This window comes from Muntiacus reevesi, chromosome 5 (assembly GCF_963930625.1).
Source record: "Muntiacus reevesi chromosome 5, mMunRee1.1, whole genome shotgun sequence".
NCBI classification, from domain to species: Eukaryota; Metazoa; Chordata; class Mammalia; order Artiodactyla; family Cervidae; genus Muntiacus; species Muntiacus reevesi.
In genome coordinates, this window is record NC_089253.1 from 26,010,644 (window position 1) to 26,022,572 (window position 11,929).

The window sequence follows — 11,929 nt, forward strand, 5'->3', positions numbered from 1 at the left end:
GGGAAGAGTCATATCATTCTGGATCCGTTAATTGACTCGATTACATTAGGTAAGTTGCTTAAACTCTTTGAGACTAAATTTTCTACTAGAAATGAGGGAAATAATATTGCCTACTTAATGGAGAGCACTCAGCAGAATTCTGGCATATAGGAAATGCACAATAAATATTAGTTATTATTAAAACTGTCGTATATTCACAAAGGAATTAAAGAGCCTCGATAAGGGTGAAAGAGGAGAGTGAAAAGCTGGCTTAAAACTCAACATTCAGAAAACTAAGATCAGGGCCTCCAGTCCCATCACTTCATGACAAATAGAAGGGGAAAAGGTTGAAGCAGTGACAGATTTTCTTTCCTCGGGGTGTGGAAGCTACAAAATCATGGCTGGTGACAGAAGCAATGAAATTAGAAGATCATTGATTCTTGGAAGGAAAGCTATGGCAAACCTAGACAGCATATTAAAAAGCAGAGACATTATTTTGCTGATAAAAGTCCATATAGTCAAAGCTATGGTCTTTCCAGTAGTCATGTATGGATATGAGAATTGGATCATCAAGATGGCTGAGTGCCAAAGAATCGATGATTTTGAATTGTGGCTCTGGAGAAGACTCTTCAGAGTCCCTTGGACAGTAAGGAATTCAGACCAGTCCTTCCTAAAGGAAATCAACTCTTAATATTCATTGGAAGGATGGATTCTGAAATTGAAGCTCCAATACTTTGGCTACTGATGCGAAGAGTTGACTCACTGGAAAAGACCCTGATGCTGGGAAAGACTGAGACAAAAGGAGAAGAGGGTTGCAGAGGATGAGATGGTTAGATAACATCACCAATTCAATGGACATAAACTTTCCAGTATAAATAAAATAATTCCAAAATTAGTAAGAACTCGAACTCAAGTTATTCATTCAAACTGAGAAAAGCCTTAATAGCATACCTGAAAGATTATTTGTTTTACATTTTTCTTGGATATTTCCAGACAAGGAAATAACTATATCATAAGGATTACTTACTTCATTGATGTATAATTTCTAATAATTAAACTTTCTGCATTGAAAATAAATCTGTCTTTCTACCAGATATGCCCATGATTACTGAATCATCACATGGAAGAGTGCATACAAAGTTTATCTATCAGCCCTGGAAGCCTTTGAAAAATCACATTATATGTTTGGGTACAAAATTCAAATCTCATCATAGCATTGAGCTTAAAAACACTGGCTTTAAAATTACAGTCTCAAAATAAAATAAAATTACAGTCTCAGTGCAGTCAGTTTCTAGTTGTGTGATCAGTTATTTTATCTGCTTTTCGGTTTCTTTATATGGTTTATGGTTTCTTCAGGATATTAAATGTAATAATACATTTTAAGAATCAGCATAACACTTAGAATGTGTCAGAGCTTACATGATGGCTCAGACAGTAAATTTGCCTGTCAATGCAGGAGACGGGGTTCAATCCCTAGGTCAGGAAGACCTCCTGGAGAAGGCAATGGCAGCCCACTCCAGTCTTCTTGTCTAGAGAATTCCATGCACAGAGGAGCCTGGCAGGCTACAGTTCATGGGGTTGCAAAGAGTCAGACATGACTGAGCAGCTAACACTTTCACTTTTCTTTAGCATGTGGCAAATGTTTACTGTGAATTTTTAACTGAACATTAGCTATTTAGTCAATCATTTTCTTTTGGAGAAGGTTTGCAGCCAACCCCTTTATTTACACTGATCACCCTCCATGAATGTATATTTGTCTTTAGGAGTATTGACCTGAAGGACAAATAATGATAGTATATATAAAGCAAATAATAACTGATGAAGTTTCTACCTGGAAAAGTGATGTTTATTAGAGAGAACTGCGTAGTTGCATGGATGTATCGATAATTTCAAAAACAGTAGACAAAGGATATCATAAGGAAAAGTTTGAAGGTGTAGAAGACAACCAATAAAGAGATAGCATTGCAGGTGATCTAAGGTTAGAATTGGAACTTATGCTACCATGCAAATACTCTTGAAGGAACACAGCTATTTCCCACTTCAGAGCATTCCTTACTGATGATCTCACTACTATTATTTCATAGCTGGATGATGAATAAGGTCAACAAACTGATTGCTCCCTCAGAGCTATCACTCATTCCCAAATAGGGCTTCAGGGGATCTGAATCCACTTCCAAGGAAGCACTCCTGGAAGTAGGAGTGTGTACAGGTCTCAAATGCACAAACCCTAAGGGACTCAATTCTTTATAAGTAGGAGAATTAAGGGGTGTTTGGCTGGAGCACTCCATTCTCTGCTCAGCGGCAGCAAACATGAGGTCTTGTTATAACACTGGGAAATGTGACTGCGTTCTCAGGTGGACTGTGAGTGTTTCAAACTCTGCCCATGCCCGCATCTTATCATTAACTTCTGCCCCCCACACACTTGGGGCCACACAAAGGGACCTTCCTGGTCCTTGAGGCTTCTTTTTCCTGAGATGGATTTTAAAAATCAAACAATATTATAGAACCATAGGTTATCGTAGTATTTGGTACTCTACTTGCTACTATTCCTTCTTTTACTTAATATTCCAGAGTCACCTTAGGACTTAATACTTCTAAGTTCACTCAGAAAATGTTAAGAGGACCAGAAGAACCAGAGAAGCATCTCCTGATAGAGTTGGCGACATTGTACCTACCAAGTCTGGAAGGATGTAAGCTGAAGAGGATGTGATGTAAATCTATTTAATAATGCCATTTCATAAGACATGTATTTGCAAATAATTTTAGAATGCCAACATTGAAGAAAGGTATTTAAACACATATTTAAGAAACATAAAAATACGCTTTTCATTAGGATTTATGTTTTTCCCAGATACTTTCATAGAAATTTCTTTAACTTTACTATGACACCAGGATATCTTTGTTGTTGATGTTTTTGCTAAGGTAATTATTATTTTCATTTTGTGTATGACAAAACTATGTCTATGGAAGATATTGCATAAATTGTTTGAACTACTGTAGTTAATAAGTGGCAAGGCCAGAATTAATATTAAATGTTCTGATTCCTAACACAATTTTTTTCTGATTATTTTTCAGAGGGTAATGCATAGTGGGAGTTTGCTTCTCAAAGATATTGTGAGATTTCAAAATATAAATGTGCCTGAAAAGAGTGAGTCCATGGATTAAACAACTGTAAAGTGGTTTCTAACTTGACCTGAAAATGATTTGAATAGATCTCAAAACTTCTGGTCTTGTCATAAACAACCATCAGCCTCTCAAGACATTCCTTCCAAGAGATGGATAGACTGGCTGTAAAATATCCTTTTCTTAATACATGATATTTTTAATATAGAACATGCCATTCATAGGAAGGTGGGTTGTTGCTAGTTAAAAACACAGTCAATGTGCTCATTGGCAAAAAGCTTAATTATTTGATATTGGTGTTCAGACTTGAGTGTTCCCCTCCCTTATCAAGGTCAGACTTCATCACAGCTATGAGGAACGCCTCGGTGGTGACTGAGTTTATTCTGCTGGGCATCCCGCACACAGAGGACCTGGAGACCATGCTCTTTGTCCTGTTTCTGTCCTTCTACATCTTCACCCTTATGGGGAACCTGCTCATCCTACTGGCGATTGTCTCCTCCGCTCGGCTGCACACTCCCATGTACTTCTTCCTGTGTAAACTGTCTGTCTGTGACATATTTTTTCCCTCTGTGAGTTCCCCCAAGATGCTCTTCTACCTCTCAGGGAACAGCCGAACCATCTCCTACGCAGGTTGCGTGTCCCAGCTCTTCTTCTACCACTTCCTGGGTTGTACGGAGTGTTTCCTGTACACGGTAATGGCCTATGATCGCTTTGTTGCCATATGTTACCCTCTGCGCTATACAATAATCATGAGTCACAGAGCGTGTGCCATCCTGGCCATGGGCACCTCTTTTTTTGGCTGTATTCAGGCCACCTTTCTAACTACACTCACCTTCCAATTGCCCTACTGTGGCCCCAATGAGGTGGACTATTTCTTCTGCGATATCCCAGTCATGCTGAAGCTGGCTTGTGCAGACACCTCGGCCCTGGAGATGGTGGGGTTCATCAGTGTGGGTCTCATGCCACTCAGCTGCTTCCTTCTCATCCTCACCTCCTACAGCCGCATCATCTGTTCCATCTTGCAGATCCGCTCTGCAGCCGGCCGAAAGCACGCCTTCTCCACTTGCAGTGCCCACCTCACTGCCATCCTGCTTTTCTACATGCCAGTGGTCCTCATCTACCTACGGCCAACCCCAAGTCCCTGGATGGATGCAACTGTTCAGATCCTGAATAACCTGGTCACCCCCATGCTCAACCCCCTGATCTACAGCCTCAGGAATAAGGAGGTGAAGTCATCTCTGAGGAAGGTCCTATATCAGCTGGACTTCCTTCCTGAGCAGAGGTAGAGAAATCAGTAGCTACTACTTCAACTGCACTTCATAGTTTATGGAATATTACTCTACAGTAATATTCACAAACATCTTTGAGAGGACAGGTACTATTATGATTATGTCCATTTTGTGATGTGGGGACTAAGACTGGAAGAGATAAAATGGCTTGTTAATGACACATAGGGCTTCCAGGCAGCAGTAGTAGTAAAGAACCTGCCAGTCAATACAGGAGATATAAGAGATGAGAGTTCAATCCTTGGGTCAGGAAGATCTCCTGATGGAGGGCATGGCAACCCACTCAAGTATTCTTGCCTGGAGAATCCCATGGACAGAGGAGCTTGGTGGGTTGCAGCCCATGGGGTCGTAAAGAGTTGGACAAACTGAAGTGACTTAGCACGCATGCACGTATGCAAGGACACATAAAGAGTGATTGGCAGAAAGAAGACTTGAGGGCTGACTTTCTGACCTTGGGACATGTGTGTTATCATGCTGCTGATAAGGGAAGGAGAGAGGTCACTTTTTGTTGGAAATGTGTAGCATGTGAAGAGGAATGTGGGAAGGGCAGATGGGGAGAATCCACAGAGCCGTGACTGCGCTATGAAGCTGTTTCAGAAAATCTGAACTTGGTTTTGTATTCCTCAGCACAGCCAGGAGGCAATGTGACATCCTAGATGTCATCGTTTTGTACCTTTGACTTCTCTGTTTATGGAAAGCATTTGCGTTTGGTCCCCATGCCTACATTTCTTTTTGCTTTGGCTGAAATATGGGAAAGTTGAAAAATGTGCTATTTCAATACAGTTTGTTTTCACAGCTGAACTCGTTGAGCATTACTATCACACTTGGGGAATCTAGTGACTATGGCGTTTATTTTAACAGAAATGTAAAGATGAAAGGACACTGGAAAGAGGGTGATGGATGAGAAGGGGGTAGAGACAGAGACCAGTCTTTATTCCTGTCTCTGTACTTCTCATAATCAGAGCAGCCATGGAAACTTCCAGGCCAGACCAGCACAGTTGTGTCTGTACCTCCAGGCACTGGTGTGAGCTAGCAATCACTCCTGGATCAGAGACAGACTCTTGTTGGTCTCTTCTCTTAAACTCTTAAAAACCTTTTTATTTTTTTGTTGCTCAGTAAACAAGAGTCTAAAGGGGAAGCTTCAAATACACTTCAAATGACTCTAAATTGAATATATCCTAAATCTTTCCAGGTGGTGCAGTGGTAAACAATCTGCCTGCCAATGCAGGAGACATAAGAGATGTGGGTTCGATCCCTGGGTCAGGAAGATCCCCTGGAGGAGAAAGTGGCAACGCACTCCAGTATTCTTGTCTGGAGAATTCCATGGACAGTGGAGCCTGGTGGACTATAGTCCATACGATCACAGAGTTGGACATGACTAAGCACACACACATACATACACAAACCCTTCTAAACCTCTCTGAGTCTATATGATCTCTTCCCAATCTTCAGCTTCCTGGTTGTAAGAGCTCAGAGGGTCAACCTATATATAACCTCTCTGTTATAGACTGAATTGTGTTTTTCCCCCAGATTCACACGTTGGAGTCTTAACTGTCCCCCACCAGATCCCACACCTCAGATTGTGGCTGTAATTTGGAGATAGGACCTTTAAAGCGGCAATTAAATGAAAATGAGGCTCTTAGGGTGGACCCCAATTCAACATGACTGATGTCCTTATAAGAAAGGTAATCTTCAAACACAAAGAGACACCAGGGATACAGTCAGAGGAATGTTGGCATGAGGACGAGCACGAGGGTGACCGTCGGCAAGTCATCAAGGACAGAGCCTGAAATGGGCCCCTTGTCCTCCCAGAGGAAACCAACCCTTTTGTCTCCTTGATTTTAGACTCCTAGACTCCAGAACTGTGAGAAAATAAATGTCTGTTGTTTATGCCACCCAATCTGTGGTACAGTATTTTGTCCCCATAGTCCTAGAAAACTGAGATTTCCAAGCCCAGATCTGTTGTAATGCCTCCCATATCCAATGTATGATTTGTGCTGCTGATAACAGTATGCGTTTTCTATGTTCATCCCTATAAACATCACTGTTTGAGACTCAGAAACGGTCCTTCTTTCCCAAAGGAGGTAATGAAAAGTTCCAGATAAGAAACACATTGACAAAACTTTTCTTACCACTTCACCAAGCTGTAAGATTTCTCTAAGGGAATCATTGTGAAGAGAATTTTCTAGTTAATTAATCTCAAAGGTACCCACTCTTATGAGATGCTTCTCCTGCTCGTTATGACTTTGGCTTTTATTTTTGCCCTCTAATTTTTAATTCTCACTTCTGAGCTGCATATCAGGGCCAAGTGGATTAATAAGGCTGGGAATTGATACTGGAAGTACAAGAAGGCTTGTTAAAGTTTTTTGGTCTGGGTTTTCTCTGCAATTAGTATTCCAGGGAAGAACTAAGTGTGAGTGTAACATACATGTGTATATGTGCACGTGCACACACACACACACACACACACACACTAATATACAGCCTACTTTCTACACACACGCTCAGGCAAAATTTCATTCACCTCAGTTTTTCTAGCATTTCCAAGGTAAGACTGATTTCTTCCTGAATTATTGCATTAAAAGAGAGGGATTCTATGATATTACCTTTTTGTGAGAGTTAGTGATAAAAATGTCACTTGCCAGTTATGATGCAACTAAATGGTCTAGACAAAACAGTTAAAATAATTCCAGGTTTCAAATGGCTACATATTCTGAGCATGGAATCTTCTTTTCTCAAAGAAGCACCATTGGAATCTTTCGATCACATTCCAGTGATCAGAGCTGGCTTTGCCTGGTGCCTATTAAAAAGCAGAATTAAAGCAAAGAAGTTAGATCAAACAGCAGGGTCAGGGTGAGCAATCTGACACTCAGAATGAATTTTAAGAGGAAATGCAGAAGGTTCAGTTTATCAACCCTGACACTTCTCATGGCTTCAATTAATCCGATACTTGCTAATTCTTTCCATCAGTAGGTGCTGTGAAAATTTGTATCTCATGCTATCCCCTGCAGTTTTGATACCCAAAATTTAGAAGTATTTTACATTCTCAGTTATTTTGAGAGCACCAAGGAATATTTAATTTCCTTAAATACACACACACACACACAAAACCCATGCACACACACACACATGATATAGTCAATGGGACTAATAATAATTCTGTTAATACATCAACAGAATAAAATCCATCATTTTTAAAGTGAATATAAAAGTCCTTTAGGGACGCCAATAAACAAACCATTTCTATGAAAACAAAGAGCTACATTCTTAAGTCCTGTAAGACATAGGAAGATAGAAATTTATGAGACCTTAAAGATCATATAAAGCAATGATTTCATTTTATATATGGTGAGACAACTGAATCCAGAGAGCCCAAACAACATACATAAAATAACATGGAACAAGTGAGGAAAAAGTTAGGACTCTGTTCTCCAATGCAGCTTCACTTAAAAGAATGAATTGGTATCTAATTTAGGATATAAATCTTATACTGAGTCTGTCTGTTTAGAATAAATTTTAAAATTTTATTTATTTATTTTATTTGGAAGATAATTGCTTTACAATATTGTGATGGCTTTTGCCATAGAGTGACGTGAATCGGCCATAGGCATATGTGTCCCCTTCTTCCTGAATCCTCCTCCATGGTTTTTATAGTTATCTGTGTGTACTTGTCTTCTCCACCTCGTAGCTGGTGAATTCTCTGAGAATAGGTACTGTATGTCTCATATATCTTGTACCACATAAACCCATCTTTATGTCCCATGCAGTGGTTCAGCACAGGGTCTGAGCACGGATATACTTTAGTAAGTGATGCCTTTGCATAGCCTGGTCCTCAACTCTCTGGCTAGCTTATTATTTATAGAGCTAAGTCTATTTACTTGGAAGCAAATGATGAGCAGACCGAGAGAGAAAAATTTAGACTAGAGTCCACATGAAAAGATAGTCTAAATGCAACATAGTTAGATCTTATTTTTAGATCATGATTATCAAATAGAACTGTTGAGGCGGAAGGGACCTCAGAGATCCTACACATAAATACCTCTCCTAAAAAAAAGGAAAGAGGTCTGTGTGTCTTACTGAGTGCTCAGAAATGAGGGCACTAAACTGGGAGTTCTCTTCTCTAAGGGATCTGAAGTCTAAGTTGATTTCTTCTTTTTTTAATTGATGCATTAATTTAGCAAACATTCATTGAGTCACTATTAAGTCACTTAGCTAGATTCTACAGAGAAAGAAAACCTGATTCGGGCAGAGGTCTTTATGTAATTAATTACGAAACAAATTAAGTATTATCTGTTAAAAGAAATGTAATTAAAATATGAAGTGGGTTCAAATGAGAGATGTTTATTTGGTCTGGGAATACCAGGGTGAGCCTAAAAGAGAAGATCACATATGAACTGTGTATTGCTGGCTGGTAGGATTTAAAAATTTGAGAATGGGGATGGTCATAAGAGGAAAATCTAGGAGTGGTTAAGGCATAGAAATGTCAAGAGAAATAAAAAAGTTATTAGTTTCTTTTCCCTTTTTAGCCAAAAAAAAATCAGTAATATATAATCCTTAATATTATGTTATATGCTTATAATATAGCAGCTATTATTATAAAACAAATAAAAAATATTGTTATTATATATAAATGGTATGTACATACAATGTATATTATACATATATGTATAACTCATTTGTATATATATGTAGTAATATGTTCTATTTTTATTGTATATTGGTAATATAGTATTTTATAGTATTTTAAATGTTTGTAGCATGGTATTATTTGTATTCATTTGGCAAAAGCCATGCTAAAAGCATTGGCTATATGGTAGGGAAAAAGAGAAACAGCAGGCTTGAAATTAATTGTTAGGCTATCCATGCTCTCCTGCTGCTCTGCATTTGGTTTCCATGGAAACCTTCCAGAGGACCTTGTTAGTCGGTGACTGACCAAAGCTGGTTTGCTGGGCCCTTTGAAATGAGGTGTAAGCTTGAAGGTCAGAGAAAATGTAGTAAAATTGCACTGGCTGAATAATTTTCAAAGTCCATTGAACATAATTAGGCCTATTATCTTCCACCCATAATTCTATTCCTAGCCATCATATTACCAGGTCCCCGACCACATCCAGATACATGTATATAACTTACATCATTATGTATCTCTTGGGGAGTCACAATTTAAGGTCATTTCAAATGTGTAAGTGGGTTTCTTAGGTGGCTCAGTGATAAAGAACCAGCCTGCCAATGGAGGAGACGCAAGAGACACACATTCGATCCCTGGCTCAGGAAGATTCCCTGGAGGAGGAAAGGGCAACCCACTCCAGTATCATTGTCTGGGAAGCCTGGGAGGCTACAGTCCATCGGGTTGCAGAGTCAGACAGGACTGAGCACTCATGCAAACATACAAAGAAGATATATAGTGGGCAACTGTTGTTCCTATGGGCCAAACTCAGATGCACAAAATGTAGCTTCCTTTATTTTTCCATACCTAACTTATTTTTACCTTGCACCTCCATTTCTGCCAAATGGTTGGTAGGAAAAATATCCTAGTTACATTGAAGTCAATGACATTCAAGTTACACTTATTATATTCAAGTTACAAAATTCTTACATTCAAGTTACAAGCTTAGTCAATTTTGAACTTTCTGCCCTCATCCTTCATTTCCCCAGGGTTGATTTTGAACTCTGCAACAACAAGGCTACAGCATTGATGAACAGGGATGTCTATTTTTCCACTTTGATAACACCTTCCTGTGGCCTTGTCTGATATGTACTGTGACCCGTGATGGTGTTTGGTCAACTCTATTTGCCCAGACATCTGCTGAAAGCAACTCTTTCTTACCGTGGTCACCAAACAGCATTGTTATCCAACAACATCCAACATCATTATCCTGTGGAGACTTCCCTCATCATAAACTGAAGACCCCTTTAGATTTTCCCCCAAAATCTAATTGCTATAATCCCTTTAAAATTTAATTAATTAGCTGATAAAAATAATATATTGATAAATTAAAAGCTAATTTTTAAAAGAAGTAAGATTACAACAAGCGTAAGAAGGATAATTCAAAGGATGATTGAATATACCTTGAATAGTTTCGGATGGACAGGTACACACTGCTAAATTTAAAATGATAACCAACATGGACCTACCATATAGCACAGGGAACTCTGCTAAATGCTCTGTGGCAGCCTGAATGGAAGAGGGGCTTGGGGGAGAATGGATACATGTGTATGTATGGCTGAGTCCCTTCGTAGTTCTCCTGAAACTATCACAACATTGTTAATAGGCTATACAGCAATATAAAATAAAAAGTTAAGAAAAAATTAAAAAATGAAATCAAGTTGACAAATGAAGCATAAAACTCACAAATATAAATATATTTCTTTGATTAAATTCAGTATCAATTAATTTATTTCACATAAAACAACATAATCATTTAGATCAAATCAGCGCATTTAGGATTTTATAGGCTTTGTAGTGTTTTTTTTGCATTTATTTTTGCTCATTTCTATAGAAAGGTTGAAAGCAACCATTCACATCTAGTTTCACTTATATATAAATTTTTATAAGAGCACTATTAATAATAATCTAAAGTATGAACAACCCAGTTCAGTTTCAGTTCAGTTGCTTAGTAGTGTCCAATTCTTTGAGACTGCATGGACTGGGGCACGCCAGGCTTCCCTGCCCACCACCAACTCCCAGAGCTTACACAAACTCATGTCCATCGAGTCAGTGATGCCATCCAACCATCTTATCCTCTGTTGTTCCCTCCTCCTCCCGCCTTCAATCTTTCCCAGGGTCTTTTCCAATGAGTCAGTTTTTTGCATCAGGGGGCCAAATTATTGGAGCTTCAGCTTCAGCATCAGTCCTTCCAATGAATATTCAGGACTGATTTCCTTTAGGATTGACTGGTTGGATCTCCTTGCAGTCCAAGGGACTCCAAGAGTCTTCTCCAACACCACAGTTGAAAAGCATCAATTCTTCAGCATTCAGCTTTGTTTATAATCCAACTCTCACATCCATACATGACTACTGGGAAAACCATAGCTTTGACTAGATGGACCTTTGTTGGCAAAGTAATGTCTCTGCTTTTAATATGCTGTCTAGGTTGGTCATAGCTTTTCTTCCAGTGAGCAAACACCTTTTAATTTCATGGCTGCAGTCACCATCTGCAGTGATTTTGGAGCCCCCCAAAATAAAGTCTCTCACTGTTTCCATTGTTTCCCCATCTATTTGCCATGAAGTGATGGGACCAGATGCCATGATCTTAGTTTTCTGAAAGTTGACTTTTAAGCCAATTTTTTCACTCTCCTCTTTCACTATTATCAACAGCCTCTTTAGTTCTTCTTTGCTTTCTTCCATAATGGTGCCGTAAGGGTGGTGTCATCTGCATATCTGAGGTTATCTGCATTCCTGAGGCAGTAACCTTAATAACCTCAGGAACAACCCCTATACCCATAAAGTAATGAATGAGTAAAAAATGTACTATATCTACACTGTGCACAATTATTTGGCTTTAAAAAGGAATGAAGTGCTGGTAGATGCTATGATGTAGATG

At 39.1% G+C, this 11,929-nt stretch overlaps 1 protein-coding gene across 1 annotated transcript; it reads left to right on the forward strand.

The window, feature by feature from the left end:
* The first annotated feature begins 3,452 nt into the window (after window positions 1-3,452).
* On the forward strand, window positions 3,453-4,388 carry LOC136168985 (olfactory receptor 10D1B-like). The gene has a single exon (XM_065936734.1). It carries the CDS (start codon window positions 3,453-3,455, stop codon window positions 4,386-4,388), a length of 936 nt encoding a protein of 311 aa, XP_065792806.1.
* Window positions 4,389-11,929: the final 7,541 nt, after the last annotated feature.

Coding starts and splice junctions, on each gene's coding strand:
- LOC136168985 (XM_065936734.1), top strand. CDS start 3,453: ATGAGGAACGCCTCGGTGGTGACTGAGTTTATTCTGCTGGGCATCCCG.